The 20,163-nt window shown below is 33.6% G+C and overlaps 1 protein-coding gene across 4 annotated transcripts in view; it reads right to left on the bottom strand.

Annotated features, from left to right (window-relative positions):
- Positions 1-1,084: 1,084 nt before the first annotated feature.
- Positions 1,085-20,163, bottom strand: part of UBE2K (ubiquitin conjugating enzyme E2 K) — a 102,336-nt gene continuing 83,257 nt past the window's right edge. For all 4 annotated transcript variants that reach the window (XM_072620534.1, XM_072620536.1, XM_072620532.1 and 1 more), the window contains 3 exons: positions 16,682-16,781; positions 5,652-5,780; positions 1,085-5,087 (listed from right to left, as the gene is read on the bottom strand). In XM_072620534.1, coding sequence (XP_072476635.1) covers positions 5,013-5,087; positions 5,652-5,780; positions 16,682-16,771 — 294 coding nt within the window. In that variant the 5' untranslated portion in view covers positions 16,772-16,781 and the 3' untranslated portion in view covers positions 1,085-5,012. The remainder of the gene's footprint in view (positions 5,088-5,651; positions 5,781-16,681; positions 16,782-20,163) is intronic.

Below are 20,163 nucleotides of genomic sequence, written 5' to 3'. Positions count from 1 at the left end.
ACTTATTTCTAAGTCAAACAGGAAGATAGTCTTAGCTTTAATTATAGCGATGGATATTTTGGGAGTAACAATGAGTGACTCCTAAATCATTTATATTTGGCTTTGGAAAACAGATTCACATATGATGACTGCGATCCTCAACTTCCTGGTCCTAAATCTCCTTCCAAATATGCTATGTTGACAGTCTGAGATTTGGTGAAGCAGTGGCAGAAAACATTATCAATCACCAATTAAAAAATACTGTCAGATCACTAGGTAATAAGAAAAGGAACCTTTCCTTACCTACATACAGTTCTCTATACAGAAAAAGACCTATACAGAAAAATGAGAGTTATGAGTTGCATAAGGTACTATCTCTTAATCTCAGATCTGGAAACTAAGCCTAACAATGTTTAAACAAACAAGGCACACGAAATTTTTAAAACTCACGTTCTTGTTGTTAAACACTTAATGAAAATGACTATCTTGTACTTTCACCATTAGCAATCACTATAAATATCTGTAGAGATTGGTGCCTGTTCTTTTCACATTTAACTGAATGATCTATCCAAAATATGAATGTTCAGAAACAAGATGAGAACTGTTTTCAGGGAAACATGCATTTATTATTAAGCATTCCCAGTGAAAAAAAATCAACATCTTTTAAAATGTGTATTTATTTTTAAAAAATCATTTGTGTACAAAAGTGTTTTGTAGTTTTTATTCTCAAGACAAATTCCACCCCACCCACCCACTCCCCACCCTTCTTCCCCTCCCCACCCACCAAGACAAAAGACACACATCCCACCTCCACTACTTCAATGCTATATGGGTATTCTCCCCTTACAAGAAGTTAGTGGCTCAAAACAAAACCTCCTTACAAAATTCATTATCACTAACAATTTTTAAAAATTTGGAGAAGCTAAGAAGCCAGGTTCTCTCTGGCTAAAGTTGAATATTCCTATAATGGCAGTAAGCTTCCAGCAGACACCACAACAAAGCACCATCAGCTGCTGAAATCTGCAAAACTGATATATTTTCAATAGAATTCCTTTTCTATTGAAAAAGTCTTTAAATTACATTAAATAAATCTCTTTGCCCCAAAGAAATTGTCTAGTTTTTATTATGATGCCTAGAAAAAGTAGGTAACAGCAAGCAGACAAGGATAACAGTACAGTGCAATGATTTGTATCCATTTATCCCCTGGAACCAATCAGCAAACTAGTGCCAAGCTTGATTATGTAGACTAGCATGAGGGAATTAACCAAGCAAGAGGGAACACATCAACAATTGACATTTAAGCTGATGATCACTTTTGTAATGGTAGATCAGACCAACAAAGCAATAAACAATAAAAATGGGGGAAATGAGCTATTAATTTTTAAGGTTTCTGATCCATTTTGCAATTCTGAAAATATCATCATGTGGTACCATGTAGACATTACAGAAAAATCATACCTGGAAAAAGAGGCTATATATCAGTACATACTTCAGGTTGCCTTCTTCCCCAGAAAGTCATTGCCTGACATTAAGCATTTATTTTAAATTAATGCTAAAAACCTGAAAAGGTAAAAGTTTTAAATTAAGTTATTTTGTACACCAAAGATGAAATTACTAAAACTAGAAAGAGCTATTAAGACTAAACATTTTCACAGGAATTCCATGGATTTAAAATCAACTGTGAACAAATGGCATCCTTTTGCACTATTACAACACTGCCATCACCTATGTAGCCTACGTACACAAAGAAGTATACCTGGATCCAATTTTCCCGGCGTAATTCATCTTAATTATTTAAAGAGAAGGACTATATTCAATTCCTGTGCTTTACCCCTAAAAAGAGGTGTTGGGTACTTCTCTAGGAATAGTGTTAACTCCCCATTGAGTTTTTAAAAGCCCTGTATCAGGTACACACTGACAGCAAAGGCTTGCTTTTTCAAATTAAGCAGCAAATGTTTCTCATCCACTACAGTGTGCTCCATTCTGTAGTGCATAAACAAAACCACTTCCCCTTTAAACGCCAGCTCTTCACAGTTTTTTAAAGAACTTTGCATAGTTTTTAAGTATAGCCAACAACTACATTTAACTGCCAATATGATATGCTTCAAAACCAATCTTATTTTAGATTCAAAGTTTTTCTCACAAAAGCAAAATGCCAAAGGACTCCCTAGCCAACTAAAATGAAGTTCATCTACTCTTGGAAGTTGTCTTTGTTTAAGCGAACTTATATTCACAACACATCTTTGGGAGTCAACTCTCAGCAGCTAATTTAGTACCAGATTCTTTTAAATATTTACATACTGCAGTAATTCTTCTGTCACATATTATTTTCCAGTCATTAAAAAAAATGAAGTGAAGGAATACTGTACAATTGACCATATCCCACTAAAAGTCAGGCATGTTCCACAGAATATGTACTTGACAATAATAAAACCTATTTGGTTGGAATGTCAGCTTTCTCTAGTAATTCTATCTGCTCCAAATAGATTTTTACTTTGTATTTGTTTTGTAAACCTCTAAAAATACCAAATAACCAAAAAATGCAATAGGGAAACTATGTTCTACCAGGGCACCTCTTCATTCCCCAATCTGCATTCTTTAAAAGTGCCCTTGTTCCAGGCTTTAAAAAAAAAAAGGGAACAAGGCAATTTTTTCAGTTATTAAATTTTGCAATAAAGAAGTCAATTTTATACCTATATAGACACACACACACACTTATTATATATATAAAATGCACAACAAAAACCAACTACGAAAGAAGAGTAAAGAGGGACTACTACAGATTGTAGGCATGAGGACTCTGCCATAGAAAAACTCCTCAGTACCAAACATGATTACATCTTCAGACTCCATGGGCAGCCTTGAGTTACATAGTGTCTGGCATGTACTTACTGAATAGGGTCCACTTGAGGCTAAAGTATCTAATCAAAGGCAAGATTCATCTGTCTTCAAAATACGAATCCTTGTTCTTTAACAATCTCCCAGCTCTTTCTTTTACTGATAATGTTTATACCCTGGCAATATTTAGAAATGGAAAACTGGGCAGATGTATTTTAGTTGAAACAAAACAAAACAGAATGGTCACCACATAATACTATGACAAAGCTTGTGCAACAAAGAGAAGAAAAAGCAAACAGATTTGTCCAAGAGGAAATGACGGGAAAATATCCATAATTCTGTACTATTCTAATACCTCAAAATACAAAATAAAAGTCCATAATTGTTTAAAATAAATAGAAAAAAATTCATTTCCTTTGGCATCATCAGAAAATAATTGGGCTACAACAATAAAACGTGATTGTAGGAAAAATCTCATGCTTAAGCAAACAGTTTAGAAAAAAACAGAGACTTCTGTTTAGCAAGATGAACTACTGTTGATTAGAAGATTCTAAGTTTTTGGAAGAACTAGGTTCCTTCTAATTTCTTATTTTAATCTTTTAATATATTTAATATTGGTTCTTATTGCTTCCAAGTATCAAGAATACAAAAGAGTCAAATATGAAGTAACACCAAACTCATGGTTCAAAAACAATTATGTCTGCATCTTTTAAGAACTGTTATGGTTTAGATTAATAATCTGTTGGGGAGTGGAAGCTTTGTATATGACATACCATAACCTAATCTAGTCTGCCAACTTTACTTTCTTCATCTGACCTAAAAATTTCATACAATAGCTCTATTTGAAGTATAAGCCTATTTGCATAAAGTTAGTTCAACATTCAATAAATAGTCACACTGACAGTTGAATTTGCAAAACTAATAATTTTCAAACTTTTGAATTCAGGATGAAATGTCATTTTAATACGAATAGAAAGTCTGACTGTATGTACACAAGAAAGTAAGATTTTCAATTCTTGTATTATCAGAAACATCATAAAGAAAGCTAGATTTATAACACACTTCTATTTCTTTCTATGTGCATTTGAAGTATGTACAGGAAAACATTAACACAGCTTTCATGTGTCAACAAGGGGAAAGTGTAAGCAAAAGTGAAATTTTAAGTACCTGATAAGCAATCCCTACAATAAATCCCAAAATAATAGAAAACTGTTGCAAAACTGTTGATTGCATCAAAGCAAGTACTCAAAGAAAATCTTCAACTGCTAAGACAGTTTTTAAAAAGAGTGTCCGAACAGCGAAAATTAAGTTATGTTCTTCCCATAATTACAGGGAAACCACAACATTAAGAATGTACTGGTCTTAGAAGAAAAAAATCAGTAGCCCCATTTTTGCACCACTTCTAATACATGAAAGTTCCAAGACTGTTTTTTAAGTATAATGATAAAATATTCCGAATATCATTTGAAAATGGAAAATAAGCTACAATAAATGGCACATTCTCAACCAGAAACAAGGGGAAAATAAATTTACCATTAGAATTTAGATATGTAAAATGAAGAGAAAGTACGTGTGGTGTCCCAATTCAATGATATGGATGGAAAAGGTTCTGAATAGGTCACCATTTTCAACTTTGGGTAAGTCTTTAATTTTTTAAGCACGCAAATATTTAAAATGGTGCTCTCTTCAGCTACCAGGGTCTAAGAGGTCTAGTAAAGTACACGCATGCAAGTAAATTCACAGGCACAGAAGATCAATGTTAAAAACATTAAGGTAGCTTTGATGAATGACATCAACAATTTGGATGGCCTTAACAAGTTCAAAATATCACTTAAATAATTATTCAACAAAATCCTGAAGCAAACTCTTGCTAGTCTTGGTCACACTGCTAAATGCTAAAGTAGCATGTTTTGTTTTTCCATAGTCTTAGCTGAGCTCAATGAATTTTTACACTATTTAGTAAGAAAAAAAATTAAAGTATTTCCCCTTTTTAAATTTACACAGACGTTTAATTAGCTTTATTTACAGAGCAGGGTTTTTGTTTTTTTCAGTCTTCAATCATGCCTAGATAATAATTAGGCAAGAATGCCAGTTTTAAAAGAATCTATGCAGAATTCTAAAAATAACAGATGGTGATGCTCCTCAAGAAGGGGGCAAACTGGACTGGACTACAGCAGCAGCTTTCTCTCTATGCCTCAGTTACTCAGGAGCAATTCTGTTGCAGTCTCTACATCCCATGATTTTGAAGACAAGGCCACTATTACTGCATTCTGGAGAGAGAAGAAATGGGGAAAAAGATCAAATCCCAAAGGAACATTTCTAGAGCATTTTCATTGAATGTTTTTGAACTGGTATATGTCATAAAAGTTTCTTTCCTAAAATATATTTACCTGATACAACTGTACTGCATGCATATATAACAAACATACATCTTTTAAAGCAAAGAACTGACTTAGCTGCTGAGACATAAATACAAACATTTACATTTGCATACGTCTGAATATATAAATGTGTACTTAATATACGTTTATATATCAATTTAATTAATAATTTCATCTATAAGTTCATTTATTTATCATTTATTTACAAATTTAATTTAAATCTAATATATAATTTAATATGTATGAGTTATATATAATACATAAATGCTTATAAATATATAAATAAACATAAAAGAAGACATAAAGGAAAACAGATAATTTATTAGCAAATGTCAACTAAAAATGACCGGCAGAAACAGCAAAGATCACCTCAGATGTTTTTCTAATCCCTCTCCATGCCACCAAGCAACGATAAAAATAAAACAAGAACCAGCACACACGGTACATACTTACCCTATCAAAGCCCATAGCACATAGGTTCTCTATTTTTTTGGTGTACTCTGGACTAGAAACTGGCGCTCCAGCATACACGTGTGCCCAAAGTCGAGCTGTTTGTTTGAACATTTCTGGATTTTGCTTGTACTATATGAAAACAAAATAAAACAATATTTGGTCTAAATAAAACTATTCAATAGTACTTAATAACAAGTATTTTAGGTGCTAATATTTAAAAAGCCTGACCAAACTTTCAAGTTCTATTAGATAAGAAATATACTAAAAATGCTCCATGATAAGCATATAGATTAGCATTCTAGATTTGAAGTTGGGGAACAAATCTTGACTCCAAAACTCACTAGCTGTAAGGCTCTAGAAAGACTCTTTTTCTTCTCTTAGAGCTATTTCCTCATGTAAAAAATATTGATAATAATGACTTAAAATACCTACCCTCATATGAACACTACTCTGCAAATCTTAAAACACCATACAAATGCTATTATTAAGATTTCACTGTGAACAAATGTTGGAAAAGATGTGGGAGAGCTGGAACACTAATTCATTGCTAGTAGAGCTGTGAGCTGATCCAACCGCTCTGGAGAGCAATTTGGAACTATGCCCAAAGGGTTACAAAAATGTGCATACCTTTGACCCAGCAAGATCAATTCTAGGACTCTATCCCAAAGAGATCATATAAATGGGAAAGGGTCCCACATGTACAAAAATATGTGCAGCACCTTTCTTTGTGGTAGCCAAAAACTGGAAATCAAGGGGATGCCCATCAACTGGGGAATGGCTGAACAAGTTGTATGAATGTAATGGAATACTACTGTGCTATGAGAAACAATAAACAGGAAAACTTCAGAGAAGCCTGGAAAGACTTATATAAACTGATGCTGAGTAAAAGGAGCAGAACCAGGAGAACTTTGTACACAGCAACAACCACGGCGTGCGAGGAATTTTTCTGGCAGACTCAGTACTTCATTGAAATGCATGGACTTAAAAAAAAATTTTCCAATGGACTTTTGAGATAAAATGCCTTCCAGAGAAAGAACCATGGAATTACACTGCAGAATGAAGCAGACCATTTACTTTTGCATTATGTTTTGTTTTTTTATGGTTTCTCCCATTCATTTTAATTTTTCTATGCAACATGCATTTAATTGGAATATATGTGTATAGAACCTATATAAGATTGTATGCTATCTCAGGGAGGGAGTAGGGAGGGAGGGGGTAGTGAGTGGAACAAAAATCTAAGATATATGGAAGTGATTGATGAACACTGAAAACAAATAAAATAATTCAATCTAAAAAAAAAATTCACTGCAGGTCTCTCTCCTCTGCCAGAGATTATAACTTCACAAAGTCTTCCATACTGTGTAATTCAATCATAACTTAATAAATCCTTCACAAATCATCTGCTCAAGGTACTTTGGATAAATCTCAAATTATTTTATTTGAATCCCAGAGGTACCAAGGTATCCTTAAGTTTTTCCCTCTGTTAAGAGACCACCATCCCATCTTTTTTCAAATCATATAGTCTCAGTAAAATCTCTTATTGCATCTTAGGAAGAAATCTTTATTAACAGGATTATAGATAGTAGACATCTTTTCACCTTCAAGTTGCTTGTAATTTTTATTTTTCTGTGATAAGCAATCTTCATTATTACTTTTCATAACCAAAAATAAAGGAAAAAATAATGAAATACCTGGAAACTTGATTATAATATTGTTCCAAAGTAATAATTGTCAAGGTTACAGCTATGTGACGATGAAAAGATTGGCAATGACTATCAACGTTAGCAAATTTTTTTAAAAACATGCCTAAAAGTTAAAATAATAATACAATGCAGATTTAAGTTTTTAAAAGACTTTTCTTCTATTAACATTAACTTGAAAAAAAAGGATCACTAGCATCCAAATACACCTTGAATATTAAGTAATGAGTATTTATTATGGCTGACTTCAACACTAACTACAATTCAAATTTCAATATGAACATTATGGACATATAATTGCTTCAAGGAAAATGGCAATGCTTTTGTAAACATTTAGGAATAAGCACATTAAGAAATTTTTCCATAATTCAAAAAGAGAGACAAATACCTGTATTGGTTGTATTATTGTACTGTATGGATCAAATAGTTTCTCAAAAGAAAACAATGTGAATTCAATTCAGCAAATTTTGATTAAGGGTCTACTATGTCAGGCACTGTGTAGAGGTTACAAAGTCAAATATGAAGCAGTCCCTGCCTTCATGGAGGTTCTATTCACATGCATGAATAGAGCTATACAAAATGAATACAAGACATTTTAAGAAGGAGGGGGTTGCATTCAAGGCATGGAGGTCAGCCAGTACAAAGGCTTAGCAACAGGAAATGGAGTGGTTTATGTGAGGTGCAGTAAGGCCAGTTGGGCTAAAACAAAGTTCAGAAAGAGTAGTAAATATAGAACATGGGTTGAAAAGGTAGACTGAAAGGTGAACAGCAAAGAGAAGTCATAAGGAACTTACTAAAGTTGAACTGTTTACATTCCTACATGGAAAGACAATATTTGTAACTCTTGAAATATTTCAGTATCTGGGTACTGGGTGGGAGTACACACACACACACATACACACACACACACGCACACATACATAGAGACAGAGTGCACAGAGTGAATTGAAGAGGATGGGATCATATCTTAAAAAAAAAAATGAAATCAAGCAGTGAGAGAGAAATATTGGGAGGAGAAAGGGAGAAGTTGAATGGGGCAAATTATCTCTCATAAAAGAGGCAAGCAAAAAACTTATTAGTGGAGGGATAAAGAGGGGAGGCAAGAGAAAAACATGAGGTCTACTCTCATCACATTCCACTAAAGGAAAGAATAAAATGCACACTCATTTTGATAGGAAAACCTATCTCATAATACAGGAGAGTGGGGGACAGGGGCACAAGCAGGGTGGGGGGGAGGATGGAGGGGAGGGCAGGGGAGGAGAATGCAATCCAAGGTCGACACTCATGGGGAGGGAAAGGATCATAAGAGAATAGAAGTAATGGGGGTCAGGATAGGATGGAGGGAAATATAATTAGTCCTATACAACACAACTAGTATGGAAATCATTTGCAAAACTACACAGATTTGGCCTATATTGAATTGCTTGCCTTCCAAAGGGAAGGGGTGGGGAGGGAGGGAGCTAAAGAAGTTGGAACTCAAAGTGTTAGGATCAAATGTAATGTTCTTACCACTGGGAAATAAGAAATACAGGTTAAGGGGTCAAGAAAGCTATCTGGCCCTACAGGACAAAAGAAAAGACGGAGACAAGGGCAGGGAGGAAGGATAGAGGAGAGAGCAGATTGGTCACATGGGCAATTAGAATGCTTGGGTTTGGGGGGGGGGGGGATAAAAGGGGAGAAAATTTGTAACCCAAAATTTTGTGAAAACAAATGTTAAAAGTTAAATTTAAAAAAAAAAAGAAAGAAAGAAAAGGTAGACTGAAAACAGGCTATGAAGAGTTTTAAAGTATTAAGAGATGTTTGCATAGGATCCTGAAGGCACAAGGGAATCATGGAAGTTTATTGAATAAGTAATTATTTTAGCAAATGGATGCTTGATAAGACTTAGGATGTAAAGAGATCAATGCAAAGGCACAAATTGGAAGACTAGCCTAATAGTGATGAGACCTAAACTAGAGTAGGGACTATGCGAGTGAAGAGAAGAGAAAGACAGGTAAGAGATGCTGTGGAGGCTAAAAGGACAAGATCAGCCAACTGATTAAAAGGAGGAAGAAAGTAAAGGGAGAATGAAGAGTCAAAAATAATTTAGAGCTCAAAGGAACTGGATGAGAGGAAGAATGATAGTATTCTAAACAGAAATAGGGACATTTGGGAGAGGATGACTTTGTTGAGCTGAGAATAAATAATGTAAATGTGCAAGGAGCCCAAGTTTAATCCTCCGAACTTCCCCTAAATTTGTTCAGCAGCGTATAATCAAGCAAGAGCAGATAAGGCTGATGGTGTGAGATAGTGTTTGTTTAAAAATATGACCATCAATAAGAAGGTCAAGGGATCTAACAGTCAAATTACAGTACAAAATTAATCAGGTTTATTACTGGGTCCAGAATGGGCAAAGAGGAAAAGTACACTTAGCAGAGATGGTCGCCTTGGGGAATAATTAGGAATAGAGGGGCTCCTGGTGAAGATGGAAAAATTGGTTTGGAGTAAGGCTAGGGAACGATGAAATGACAGGATAAAGAAATTTTTGGCTTGTAGATGTTAGTGACAACAACGCTATAACTATCCTTATGTGGACTAAGACTTAGAGGAATTAAAGATCAAAGTACTAGAGAGCACATGAACATGCATTTCTTGAAAGCTATTTAAAAATTTCAATTACACGAAAATTAACATAGTAAATGATAATCTTAGTGCTCACTACTAATTATTGCCAATTTTACGCCTAGGGCCCCTCAAGTCTGAGATCAAGAAATGCCCCCAATGAATGCAGAAACTGATGGATAGTAATGGTCACAAACTATTATCTGTCTCATTCAATCCAATTCATCAAGTCAAGATATCACCTTTGTGATGTCATTGGTCCACTTTAAGAATGAGGGATAAACAACAAACAGAGGACAACAATCCAAAAAAATTAAAGCTATGTTAAAGCCTAAATTAAATATTCCCTAACTTGCTTCTTAATGTATACAAATTATTTATTTCAGCATATTACTTGGGGAGTTCAACCAACCAGATGAAGTGATCCTTCATTTTATCCTGCATACACAGTTATTAGATCGTTCTGACACTTGGCATACACATAAAATATAAATCATATTTTGCTCCAAACTCAAGCCAAAAATAAAGAGTCAAGTAAAATATCCTTTAGATCCTTTATCCAGGTTTTATTTAATGAAATTACTTTAATTTACTTATTTCTAAATTAAAATTCCATGAGGGAGATCAGCTGGGAAGCATGGGCATGATCTCAATAATATCAATGTCATGAAAACTGCAAATGATACTGATGAGGAAGAGAAGGTATAATCTAAAGAGAATTATGTATAGACATAATGAACTCATCACCTACCTCAGAATTTTCAAAAACATGCAAGGATAAGAATCAGTAACTGATGATGAATTTAAAAAATAACATAATCCTTGAAAGATAGATGTTAACTATATCAAAGTCTAAAACACAAAGTGAAGTGTGCAATAAACATTAATGATAACAGAAAGCTGTTTTAAAGCTTTATAAGGAGCAATGGGAAGATTAAAGGATTAGAATGCTGTTCCAAGTTAATGTTATAACAAAGATGAAAGAGCTGGTTCAATTTTCCTTATGTTTTCTCTGATAAAAGAAACATATTCTGAAGTACTAAGCACAGAACATAAACTAGTTGACAAAAAATAGGGGTGAGGGGGTGGGTGTTGAAAATCCCAGTGGAGAAGACAGTAGGAAAATATCCAACTACAGTCAGTTTAAATCACCATCTCTATATAACTATATACCAGTGTGTTTGTTTAAAAAGTTAAAGATAATGGGGGGGGGGGGGGGGGGGGGGAAGAGGAATTATAAACACCTTGCTATAAGCATGAGTAAAAACATCTTGCTATAAGCACTTTTTAAAAATTTTATTATTTGTGTAACTTTTTATCTAAGTAACTATTTAAAGGCACAATCATCTTCCTTATCATCCTGTTTTCCTCTGGCCCATACAGCTATTATTAATAATGACAACAGCTAGCATGTACACAACCATTTGAAATTTGCAAAGAATTTTACAAATATTATCTCATTTGATACTAACAACTGGGAATGAGATGAAATTATAATCCCCATTTTTTTTTTTTTTACAGAAGAAGAAAAAGCCTAAGGAATTTGGCCAGTAGCCACATAGTTAGTAGTATGTGAGGCAGCACTAACTAGCTCTCTTAGTAAGTTACTAAGAGCTTAATAAACTGAAGAAACAGAAAAAGAAAGGCAGAGGATAATCAAAAGGTAAATACTCTTTTGACATGGCCAAGGAAAAGCAGTTGCAATATGGGACGAGGTGTCAACTGTATTGATAATATTGCTTTAAAAGTATGCAGTTAAGAAAAAAAATTTTTTATTAGAATTTCATTAGGGAACAAAGAAGTCTTCAGCTCTTTTGATAATGAAGTGGTAGAGTAGTGTGGAAACCAGAATGAAGAGGATTAATAAAGGTGGTTAAGGAAAAATAAGATATAAGAAAGTGGTACAAGTCTGAAGAAAGAGGAGGAACCAAGAAGACTGAAGAGGAGAGAACAGGACAGTATAAGGTAGGTATAAGTATAGAGAAGGAGGAAAGGATTATCTGGGAGTGAAAAAATCATGAAATGGATATGAAGATCAAATGGAAATATGTTTAAGGTACTGTGATGTTAATCAAGATGCCCTTAATTTTTTGGCTAATTTTAGGGAAAAAAATATGCAGTAACATAGGCAGTTAAACTTATACCACAATGGACATTTAATGAGCATTTCCATTCTGAACAAAAATAATAAAATGAACTTAGGGTTTTAAAAATAATTTAAAACTCGTGGTTATGCCATGTCTCTAAAAACGTATATGTTAAAAGTACCTTAAGGCATACTTACATCTACACAGTGTTTTACACTTTCCAAATAGAATTGCTATTCATACTAGAGGGGAAAAGCTACCAGAGGGGAAAAGTATAATACCTTAGTTTTATATTGCCCCAAAGGCACAATACATTGTAGATGCTCAATAAATGTAGAGGAAATATTATATTCATATAATCTTTTAAAAATTCTATGAGGAAGGTATAGCAAGCACTGTCACCATTATTTTACTGATGAATCATAAGATCATAGTCTTAGAGTTCAATCCCTTTTATTTTAGACATGAGGTAACTAAGGAGACAGCTTAGATTTGAATGTTAGTCTCCTTTGATTTCAAGACAATTTCCATGAATCTCAGGATCAAGTTGAAAGGCTCCTTTAAGACCATCTATTTTACAGATGAAAAAAACAAGTGCAAGAGAGATGCAAGAAAACTTACCCAAGATCACCAATCTAAAAAGACTAGCTAGGTGGCACAGTGGATAGAACACTAGCTCTGCAGCCCAGGATATTCATCTTCATGAACTCAAACTGGGGCACTGACACTTAGCTGTGTGAACCTGTGCAAATCACTTAACCCTGTTTGCCCCAGTTTTCTAATCTATAAAAGGAGCTAGAGAAGGAAAAGGCAAGCGACTCCAGTATCTTTGCTAAGAACACTCCAGATGGGTCACAAACAGTCAGACATGATTGAAACAACTAAACAATGGAAATAATAGAGCTAGAATTCTAACTCAGATCTCCTGATTCTTAATCCAATAACCACAGAAAAGATCCTATTTCAGTGACAAGCACCATTAAGTTCTAGGGCCTACTCTATGTTCTCTCTTCTCCTCATCCACTAACCCTGACCAGTATATTCAGAGTCTTTGAATAGCATGGACAACGCGGAACTCTCTTTCTTTCATGTTCTTTTTACTGTATCTCCTCTAAGAGAATCACGGAATTTTAGAAATGGAAGAGCCTTTGGAAATCCGGGAAATTCTTCACCCCACAATGGCAGCCTTCTGACTTTTCCTCTTAGTTTTGCCTCCTTCATGCCTCTGTTCTGATCTCTCATTTACACCTGCTTCCCTCCTTGTTTAAATGAACTATTTAAAAAAGGAAATTGAATTCCTGCATAATAACCAAGGTTGGACTAGGAAAAAAATTCAATAAATAAATACATCTCACTTTCTTCCTCTGCAGGGATAATTCTTTCAAGGTGTACAGATAGTATTACTTGCAAGTGATGTATTGGTTGGTTTTGCTGAACTTGTTTTCTGTCTTAGGAACAACGGACAGCTAAATGGGAAGGACAGGGGGTGATGTAAAAACAAAATACGTCATGTAAACACTTAACAAGGTTACAATTCCACTGGAAGATGACAGTCATATTACTTACTAGAGAATACAGCAAGATCATATATAATTGAGTGTTAATCTTTTAAGGCACAAAATAAATGCTACAGATCTGACCAGGATACTTCTTTCTGCTCAACAATCTCCTGTGGCTCCTTGTTATCAAATTCCAATTTGAAATTCAAGGTTATCCACAATCTGGAACTACCTTATCTTTTGAGCTTTATCTCCTAGTACTACCCTTCCATGAACTCTAAATTCCAGGCAGACTAATCTACTTTTTGTCCTCAGAATGTTCCTTTCACATTCTCTGTCACCTCCACAGTTTGTCTGTTAATACTACCTACTACTATTTTACAAAGTGGATTTGCTCTACAAAGTCTTTCTTGATCCCCTTGCTTAGTAATGACTTTCTCTCCTAATCAATCCAAATGAAAGTTCAGGAGACATCTTAAAGGCAGTAAGTACAAAACTGATTCTACCATCCCTGACCTTCCTCTCTCACAAATTTCTCTCTGCCAAAGACACCATCTTTCCATGCTTTCAGATTCATAACCTCAGTGTTACCCTAAAATTCTTATACTTCCTCAAACAGTTTCTGTCAATAGTTAGATCATTCTCCTAAAAAGCAGTAAAAAAAAAAAAAAATCAAACTACAATTTGACATTTTCCTCCTTTATTAGCCACCTTCAGTCATCAAGCTATTCACCATTCTTTAAAAATGACTCTGCCTTTCTTTCATTTTCCATAGCCATAGGTCCTAAGTCCAGGTCTCCATTAGTATAAAAACTCTAGAGATGATTTCCCTTAATCCTCCCTTCCTCTTATTTTCTCAATACTGCTGCCAGATTTAATGAATAAGCACAATTCTACTCATATCCCACTCTGAGAAACAGTTTTACTCTACACTTCCCTGTTCAAAGATCTCTAATAGGTCTCTGTTACCCATTACACTAAATTTAAACTTTTTGGGGCTAGTTTACTGACTTCAGTAATTTTGCCCAATGCTTCCTTCTCACTACTGACCAGTATACATTCTCTGCTCTAATTTAATCCTGAACACAATGCTTTCTCTACTGCAGTTTTACTAAATTATCTCCTTTTTCTTACTTATAAAGTCCATACAAACATAAAAACAATCCACCTTTCCATAGTGCTTTAAGGTCTACACAATTTCTTTTCCCACAACAACCCTTTGAGACAGGTAATAAAAAATGCTACTCCAATTTTTGTTGTTCAGTCATGTCCAATTCTTGTTGACCTCATTTGGGGCCAAAATGATACTGGAGTGTAGATGATGAAATGAGGCAAAGAAGGTTAGAAGACTTGCCCAGAGTTACACAATAAGTATCAATGGCCAAATCTGAACTCAAGAAGATGAAGCATCCTGACTTCAGACCTAGCACTCTATCCACTGCGCCACCTTAGCTGCTGCTATTCAATTTTACACGAGAAGAGCGGAGCTCAAAACGGTTAATTAAAATGACCAGTCAGAGTCCATTTGAGCCAGAATTCAAACACAGTCTCCCCTAACCTGAACAGCCTACAAATTAAACCATGATAAGTACAAGTATATGTAATAATTAGAAATGGAAAGACATAAAAAAGGAGACACTTCTGAGAACAAATTAATAGGGAGACAACTGATAATACATGGGAACATGGAGGATCTAATATACCAAAGAAGCAAATCTGTAGCTATGTTGCAGGATAAAAATGTGAGTAAACAATGACCTAGGCAATTCTGAAGCCAATGTTTGGTTAATACATTTATAAATAATGACTGAGCAATATATTAATTATTTCATTTTTGTATTTGTCTTATAATAGTGCTTCATATGTAGCAGGTATTTAATAAATATTTGTTTTGACCGAAACGTTTGCATAAATATAACTGGTAAATAACTTTAAATGTAACACATGGAAACCTTATTAAGTCTACACAACAGAAGAGAATTTGTGTAAGGCACATACTTTTCTTCCCTATTCATGAGGTTTTAGTTAGTAAAATAGCAAAGTGTTCGATGATTTCACAGACAGATGACTTATAAAATTATCCTGGTAAAACTGAGTCCAATAAAAGGACAGTAGTTCAGGAAGGTTTAAATATATCTGCTTTTGAAAATGAATAAAATTGGTCCATAAACTGACTTCAGGACATCTAGGCGATGCAGTGGATAGAGTGCCAGGCTTGGAAGCAGGAAAACTCATCTTCCTGAGTTCAAATCTGGTCTCAGACATTTACTATCAGTGTGACCTATAGGCAAGTCATTTAATCCTGTTTACCTCAGTTTCCTCTTCTGTAAAATGAGCTGGAAAAAGAAATGGCAAACCACTCCAGTATCTTTGCCAAGAAAACCCCAAATGGGACCATTTCAGACACAATTGAAACATTTGGAGAATAACAAGAATAAGCTGAATTTACCCTTGATTGCAGGTTTGGAACACATGAAAGCTAAAAATTAGCGGCCAATGCCAAAACATGTACTTGTTATTCTGCATATGCTATTAAACAAATATCAAAAGGAATAAGGGACATAGGTAAGTTGCAAGTTTTGCATCTAGAATTTAAAATGCTTGAAAACTTAGATTAAAACAACTTTAAAATTTTATATATAATAAAATCTGCTAACCTACCCAAAAAAACAATAACAATATCCATTCTGAGACTTAACAGTAAGTTCATTAATTTTGCTCAAATAAAAAGTTTATAAATTAGCAACTCTTTGCAGAGTACCAGTTATACAGAAGCACTTTAAGTCTATTACTACACTACAATAGACTGTTAACTGACCAAGACTGATTTTCAAAGTTGAATGAACAATGAATTCCAAGTATCTAGTTTAGGAAGTCAATTCAGTGAATTCTAGTCAGGAACAAGTAAGTTAAATTTTCAGTCATATCTAAGAGATTACTGGAATAGCTTAAAGAATATATCTACTCCAAAGTTAATCTCATCATAGTGTAATAGCTGTAATTATAACTGGCAATCTTAAGAACTTTCAAACACTGAAGTAGAGAAAACAAATGTTAAGTGTAATTTTTGTTTAACATTCTGCGTTAAAAGTCTATAAGGTGCAAAAGAGCTTTCTTTATGTTAAAAGTTTCAGATTCCTTACCTGATTTGCTACTACTGCATCTTGTGGATCATCTGGTTCTGCAGCTGCCAATAATGCTTGTAATGAGAGCAATACTGTCCTTAGAGTCATTGCTGCTGCCCTAAAATTCAAGAATGAAAACATTTTTATTTAAAAAAAAAAAAAAAGATCTGTGCATTCCAGGAAAATAAGTAAAAACAAGTTTTCTGGAAAATAAGAACACTAATAAAATGCTGAAATTAAAGGTAACTTTTCTATTTTCATTTTAAATTTGAATACTCCTTTACACTTTTTCAACGTAACCTAACATGATCTCTATGGGGTTTTCACAACACTGTTGTGAAACAAGAGGTTGATCTATTATTACTCCCATTTTAGAAATAAGGAAACAGAACTCAAATGTGAAGTGACTTGACTGAGAGATCATAAGTGGAAAAGCCAGGACTAAATCCACAATCTTGCGGCTCTATAACCAGTATCCTTTCCACTACACCAGAGGTCTGCAAAATACAGTGGCTTGCTTTTGTATTATAAAATGCAAAAACTATTCTTACCTCTCAGGTCTTACCAAAAAAACAGGAAGCTCCCCCTACTCTATCATATGATTATATTGTGATTATACTATACTGAAGTAAATTATTAATTTTCCTCTTGATTTAATTAACATTCTTATCTACTTAACCTCTTCTATTTCTCAAAACATTTTAGCCAATATGAATTGACCTTGAGTTTTCACCCAGTTGTCACCGATATCTTGTATGACAACAAAATTATGAAAAGTAGGCTGCTTTGGGCATTCTTTACTATCTTCCTATTTAGATCTGCAGGCAGAAAGCCAAAATATAAAGTATGAAAAACTCCTAACTACCCCTTTTGTACTGATTTTTTTAATGGTACCTGAGGAAAATAATCTAAGCTACAAGTTTTGAAATATTCAAATGTTTCTAAGAAAACCTGAAAGCACCAAATGACATTCTAAAACAATGCTTAGAGAATGAAAAAAAAAAAGCTAAAACAAAGAATAGTCTATCCACTCAAAATAACTTTTACCTGATAGTTCTAAAAAAATTTTTTATGAAATCAACATTGTTATTTTAAAATTATCTACCAGTTCGGCAGGAGTTACTAGTAGTTCTCCTAAAAAATATTTTAGACAGTATGATATACTTATGGAATGAAGAAAATGGCATATTCAGCTTCACAAGGCAAATCAGGAAAACCCAAACAACAAACTAAAACCAATAGGTAGATCAAATGTAAAAAAAAAAAAAAAAGACATTCCCTTTCCTTTTTATTACAAGGAGATTATATGAATATGAAGTTTATTACTGACAATTTTAGCATAATAGAAGAATAAAAATGGTTAACTTCATTAGTCAGAGTCACTAGGGAGTTGCAAGAACAAAAAAGGAGAAACTTTACATTCTCCCACAAATTAACAGAAATACTTGTTTTTTTGAGGGGTAGAATTTAGAATTTAATGTACAGTAAAGCTTTCCATACTCCCATGGTGTGCCAAACAACGAAAAATTTTTGAACCAGGACAAAGAAAAAAATGTAATGTACACTGATAAAGTCCTAAATTCATCTCAGAGTTGAAAACAAAACAAAAACAGCAGAATATACTTGGCATAATACAAACTTCCTTCGAATTAAAGAGTACAGTTGGCTCTTACATCTTTTTTATGCCTACCTTGCCATCATTAAAATGCAGAAAACCATTTATTTGGGGGAAAGAAGAGAGAAAAAGAGGGAAGAAAAGGAAGAAAGAAAGGGAGGGAAAGGAAGAGAGGAAGGGAGAGAGGGAGGAAATTTATGGCAAATAAGCTACCTCCCACTAAGTGAAAATCATAAATATTATACCAACATCAAATCAAAATGAGTACACAAAAGTGTGCATAGTTTACAGTCAACTTTTTTTCTCCTAGGTAGTAGGATTCTGCAAATGTAATTTCATAGGCATAGAACTGCTGAAAGGTCTTCCCACCAATGCAAAGATAGATGTTTAAGACAGATAAGAGGTAGATAAGAGTTCGCCAGCCTTGAGTCTTTGAAAAGTCACCAGGGGAGTCTGTCTTCTTGAGACACTGGCCACTATACAACACACTACACCGCTTCTCAAGTAAAATATACTACATCCAAATATTTATTGTACAAAATAATCCTAATTCTTATGATATATATGTATATGTATATGAATGTCTGGTTTTAAATATCAAGTATCAATAAATTCATAAAGTCACAATTTTACAGATTAATATTGTAACAAATATCTTAAGAAAAATAAAAGTATATCTCAACTTTATTAGTTAAGATCCTGATGAGTTCATTTTTGACAAGTGAGTATACATTATAAAAGATTTAGAACTTTCTAAGTACAGATTCACAAATTCTAAAGGATCACTACTGCATCCATTTCCAGTGCTGATTTCTTGAAAAAATAATTACAGGATTTATAAAAATGGTCTTGATATTTTTAAAAAAAAAAAACAAACACTTAAAAAAAAAGCTCCTAAATAATAAAACTTAGGTTGAAAATATTAAATTATGAATACTAAGGAACTACAAATTTAAAGATACTAAAAGGAAACTCTACCATATTTGGTGGTTTTTTAAAAAATATTTTATTTTTTCCCCAGTTATATATAAGATAATTTTTTAACACTCATTTCTAAAACTTTTTGAATTCCAAATTTTCCCCCTCCCTACCTCATTTCCCCTCCCTGAAGTAGCAAGCTATTTGATATAGGATATATATGTTCAATCATGCAAAACACATTATATTTGGTAGTTGTTAAAAATTATTTCATTGAATAAAAGTATCTGAGAAAGGATTTTTATACTATATGACAAATTCCACAGCAAACTTGTCCAGATGAAATATTTTCCTTATCTATTAAAACCACATATTACAAATACTAGTTACAAAGATGAAACTAATTCATATGCAAGTCTTTTAAAAAGTGCAACTAATTTAACAATGACTATCAAACTAATGGCAATAACTTTCATCTCAAAACTACATTTGACAATAATTCTGGTAATCTTTCCAAAAATTTTACAAGAAAACTCATGAAGCCTACAGTCCTTATAAAGACAAAATATACTTCCTTATTCTTTCTCCTACATAAATTAATCTTAAAACAAATTTATAACCGAAAATAGTTATAACTCTAATAGAATATCATAAGCTAGTTCCAATCTCTTTCCTAAGGTACATTTGTACTGATTAAAAATATACTACAGTAAGAATAGGTTTGCTAGGGACAGAGAGTAGACAGAAGTCACTTGAAAAAAATATTCAGAAGCCACAAAGGACTACTAAGCTTACTACATAGCAGATTTAAAATGTAAGACTTTAGTACATTTTATTAAGCTATATATAATATATATTTCCCCATGTACATTACACTTTATAATTATTTTTACAAGAAAACCCATGAAACAGTCCTTTATGCTTAAAAACAGTATACTTGACTACTGTGTCTTAAATTAAAGTTCAA

The sequence above is a fragment of the Notamacropus eugenii genome, chromosome 6, assembly GCF_028372415.1.
Source record: "Notamacropus eugenii isolate mMacEug1 chromosome 6, mMacEug1.pri_v2, whole genome shotgun sequence".
Classification (NCBI taxonomy): Eukaryota; Metazoa; Chordata; class Mammalia; order Diprotodontia; family Macropodidae; genus Notamacropus; species Notamacropus eugenii.
This window is presented reverse-complemented; position numbering and strand designations above follow the sequence as displayed.